Source organism: Pteropus vampyrus, unplaced genomic scaffold (genome assembly GCF_000151845.1).
Source record: "Pteropus vampyrus isolate Shadow unplaced genomic scaffold, Pvam_2.0 Scaffold537, whole genome shotgun sequence".
Taxonomy (NCBI): Eukaryota; Metazoa; Chordata; class Mammalia; order Chiroptera; family Pteropodidae; genus Pteropus; species Pteropus vampyrus.
Window position 1 is genome coordinate 256556 of NW_011889318.1, and position 4696 is coordinate 261251.

The following is a 4696-nucleotide window of genomic DNA, read 5'->3' on the forward strand; positions in this document are numbered from 1 at the left end:
AATGACATTAAACATAACCTTGGTTTCAAGATTGAAATAAGAAGGCTGTTTTTTCAACTACTGAAATATTAGTTTAATATTTCTACAGGGCAATTTATAAGTTCTGGAAGGAATTTATAAAATTTTCCTTTATTGGAATTTCCCTTAACTTAATTAAAAATGCTGCATTCTCTATATAGTAGTCATACTAGACTTTTCATTTCCTGGAATGCTCTATATTCCTTCTTGCCTGAAGACCTATTCAAAAGCTGCTTCCCTACCCCAAATCTCTCCTGCTCTGCCCATCATACTGTTATGTAATTTTCAGATCTCAAATTAAACTATCTCAACCTCAGTGACGTCTCTATTCCCAGGACCAAGTCAGGTTACTTGCTTAGCATCCTTTAGCTTTTTTCTCTCAAAAGCATAAATATAATTAAATTAATGTTTGTTATTTATTTGTTTTTCTATTAGAATATCTTATTCTTTATACTGGGCTCTTGTTTAGTACAATATCCTCAAGCAGAGTCAGTGTTCAAAATATATTTATTGAATGAATTAAGCTTTTATATTTAGAAATCTTCCAGGCATCAAGTTGCCAAAATAAGTCACTCACTTCACATCTTGGGTTGGATATAAATATACACTTAAAAAATCAGGATTTGAAATATGTCTGTGAGTGCAAGTGTGTGTATGTAGGAATACATATGTGTGTAAGAAACCCTAGAGTAGAATACTTTATACTTCATACTGATTCTATCCTGGGTCAGTTTGTGTCCTTGGCATAACTCAGTAACCATGTTAAGTCCTTCGAATCTGTACTTCTAGCAGAATCTTTACTTAACCCTAATTGGTTCATGATTTTGCTTCATTTCAAATCAGTGGATTTGAAGAATATAAAAACTCATTTTATCAGTGCTCCGATGTCCTCACTCCCATATGCAGTCTGCTTCCTGAGCTATTTTTCACAGAGCTACACCTGCTACTATGACTACTGCTACAACATCAAACCAGTAAAAAAAAAGAAAAAAAAAAAAAGACTTTAAGATTTAAACTGAAAATAAACATAATCTTTTAAAGAATTAAGATTGCAAACTCAAAAGAAGCATCTCTGTCTCTGTCTCCAACTTCCATGTTCTAAATGTCAAGATAGATCGTAACTTTCTTTGGATCTTCTTGGTGAAAGGGTGCCAATGCTTCAGGGAAGTCAGGTAAAGCACAATGAAAAGTCTGGTTTTAGACGCTTACTCCCACCATCATTATCTTTACAGTATATAGTCTCTGAGTTGTTTTTTCCTGGGAGGTTTGTAAGAAGAAGTTCCAGGGTAGGGAAACTGAGCCACTAAATTTGCATGTGGGATTAAAATCTCGTTAAAGGGTGATATTTCCTGAGGTGTCATCAAAATAATTATGGAAGATTTTAGTGTTATTCAATAACATAGTTAAAACCAATGCAAAAATGTTGTGTAAAGGAAACATCTTCAGGCCTTTTCTCACTAGTTTATTCTCATAGAGCATTCATGTCTCCCCAGGCCTGTCTATGCAGTCCTGAGAGGTTCCTCTTTCATCCAGCACTTTAAATGCTGTACTACCTTCAAAGAGGCTTGCTTTAGCTTGCTGTTTCCTAGAATTAAGATAACCACAAGGATGACCCCATGGATAGAGGAATGTGATTATCATACTAAAAATAAACAGCGATTTGTTTTCTGACACAGGAAAACACAATAATTCTATGGCAATGCCTATAAAATGCAAGACAAAGAGGATGATAAAAGATATCAAAACTTTCATTGCTTTCACATGTGCTTCTGTGTTGGAGTCTCTGAAACCTGTGACATTCAATTGCAATGCCTGCTGCGTCTCCAAAGGGAAATGATTAACAAGAAGCATGTAATCAAGGATAGTGCACAGAGGAAAATGACTCCCAGATTGAGCAAAGAATTTATTTTTATGTATGTTGAGCATCCACGTTGTGTTTCTATTACTCATTCTATGATCATTACTAATCTCTATACTTTGTAGGAAAGCAAGTAACCATGAAATGAGCAAGAATTCCATCAGAAAGGGAACAGCCCTGTTGATTCTACTCTTCGATCAGAGAAAAATGTGGCGGGAAAAATTTGTAACTTTAGGAAATAAAAAGATGCTGAGGCTGGTGACAAACCAGATACTTAATTGATTGATAATCACCCATAAATAACTAATATATTCAATTAGATTTCCAGATAAATATATATCTGGAGAGAAAATCTTTATAAATCTATCTGTAATTATTATCATATCCAAAAAAGTCTTGAAGGAGCTAAGCCAATGAGAATCAAGCCAATTACAGAAAACTTCTTATTCTTGACACAGTCAGTGCAGTTTACAAGTCCAATAAATCCATTCTTTAAATCCCCAGTATTGATTGCATTGATTCACTAACTGCCATAAAAATGAGGAGGCCTTCCACTGCGAAGCCCTGATATTGTTTCTTTTACATATATTTTGTCTAATAATTTTTACTTTCATAATAATTGATTTCATTCCAGAGTAAATTAATGTGATTTACTCATGGAACCAATTCCCCCATTTCACTTTCAGAAATTTCGTTGTCGTTCTTAAATGAAAAGGTCAAGAAAACATATCTTTCTTGTTTTTGCTACATTTAGAAATCATATACTTCTTTAAAGTTCTTGAAATTTTTAATAAAAAGCCTCCCACTGATTAAATAAATTTATTTAAAATTAACCTTTTTTTTGCAATATATTTTTCTTTCTTAATTAAAACCAAATCCTTCATTAGTAAAGTCTCATAAAGTGGCATACCAGACTAAATCAACTAATTTAGGTGTTGTTATTAAATAATAAAATCAAGAGCCAATAAGAGGGGTTTAATTAATTCTTTTTTACCCACTCTTTTTTATTTTTTAATCGGAAGATTTGAGTTTGAATCTTAACACTTACATCTTACTGTGAAGTCACTAAATATGATGAGCATCAGTATTTTCATCCTAGAAAATGGTAACCATTGTAAATATTTTGTACAGCCTATGTGAGGATTAAATTAAATAACTGTGTCAAATTACCTAAGATATTTCATGGAATCCAGGTGAGTTTTGCTCTTACCTCAGTACCTAGTCTACAGAGATTTTAACAGACTCATCGATACAGAAAACAGAATGGTGGTTATCAGAGGGGAAGGGGGAGGGGGAGGGTAAAGGGGGTCAAATATATGGTGACGGAAGAAGACTAGACTTTGGCTAGTGAACACACAACAGAACATACAGATGTTGTATTATAAAGTTCTACACTTGAAACTTACATAAAGTTATTAACCAATATCACCCCAATAAATTTAATTAAAATTTTAAAAATATTTTTTAAGCATAAAAAATTCTATAGGACACAAAATGAAAGCAGCAGTAGAACCAAGGGGACCGTCAATGAGTCGTTTTCCCACAAAATGTCAATAGTTCTCAGTTCCTGCGTGCTGTGAAGAATCACGTTCCCTTGATGCAGGACGCATTTGCCTTAGCAAATTCACAGCAGTCCGTCTCAGTTTTCTGTTCCCCAGGATCATATGGATAGGGTGAATTGAAGGATACAGCAATACTACAGTCTCACAGATAATCATACTTAGTGAGTTTTCTCTTGTGGAGTAGGACCAAAGTAACAGGATAGTGAAAAAATAGTGCACAACCAAGAGAATGATGAAAGAAATCATAGTATTTCTGGCTCTCACATAAACCTCTGTGTTAAAGTCTCCAGATCCTTTGGCGTAATGCATCGTCTGCCGGATATGTCTCCATAAGGAAAGGATTAACAGGAAAAAAGAGATTAGCGACACAACCATGGGAATGAGAGATCCCAGGTTCAAGAGAATTTTATTGTTAAAGTATTGGGTTTTACGCATATATTCTTTCCAAGTCCAGTTTCTTTCTGTTTTTAAATATTCGCTGACCTTAAAAGCATCAAATTTTATGTTCAGAAGATCAACAAACAAAGAGAGAAAGAAACCCAACAGAATGGTGATGACAACTCTATCTCGTCTCCACTTCAGCCAGAGAAAGAAGGGGTGGGAAAAATTGGACAGTTTGAGGAAATAGAAGACACCGAGGGAGGTGGCACACCAGGTACTGATGTTGTTGTTCAGATCCCAGAAGAAATCACTAACTACTATCATCATTAGGTGATTTTCAAATATTCCTGAGTAGAACACTGTTTTAAGGCTATCTTCAAAAAGCATGCATATCATGCCGATCCTGGAGATGGCCAAGCTTGTGAAGATGAAATCTAACAGGGAGATTTTCTTGGTTTTGACCCAGTCAGCACAGATTACAAGTATGATGAATCCATTTCCCCAAATACCTGTTATAAATTCCAAAAGTTCAATGATTATAAAAACATTTTCAATTGCACTTGACATACCTGGAAAAGTAAAATTCCAGTTACTTCTCTCACTGCTGATAGATTGTTTTTCAAATGACTTTTTGAAAATGATAGAACTGTTGAGAATGCTCTTCTTTAAGGTTTTATTTTGGAGTCTGCTTCAGGCCAGAAAAATATCCAACCCCGATTGATGTGAGAAAACACTATTGGTAGCCTCATAAAAAAGCAGTTTCAAACATGGAAATCCTCCAAACGGCAGTCGTTCTAAGTACCAATTCAATTACTAAATGCACCTTTTTGGCATTGTCATGAGCTGAATTTTTCATTTATGAGGTTCACTGAAAGCT

At 34.6% G+C, this 4696-nt stretch overlaps 1 protein-coding gene across 1 annotated transcript; it reads right to left on the minus strand.

Moving 5' to 3' along the window:
- Positions 1-1517: 1517 nt before the first annotated feature.
- Positions 1518-3747, minus strand: TAS2R10 (taste 2 receptor member 10). The gene is given in 7 exon segments (XM_011383697.1): positions 1518-1619; positions 1621-1826; positions 1829-1914; positions 1916-2267; positions 2270-2366; positions 2369-2440; positions 3703-3747. Coding segments are annotated over 7 exon segments (960 nt in total).
- Positions 3748-4696: the final 949 nt, after the last annotated feature.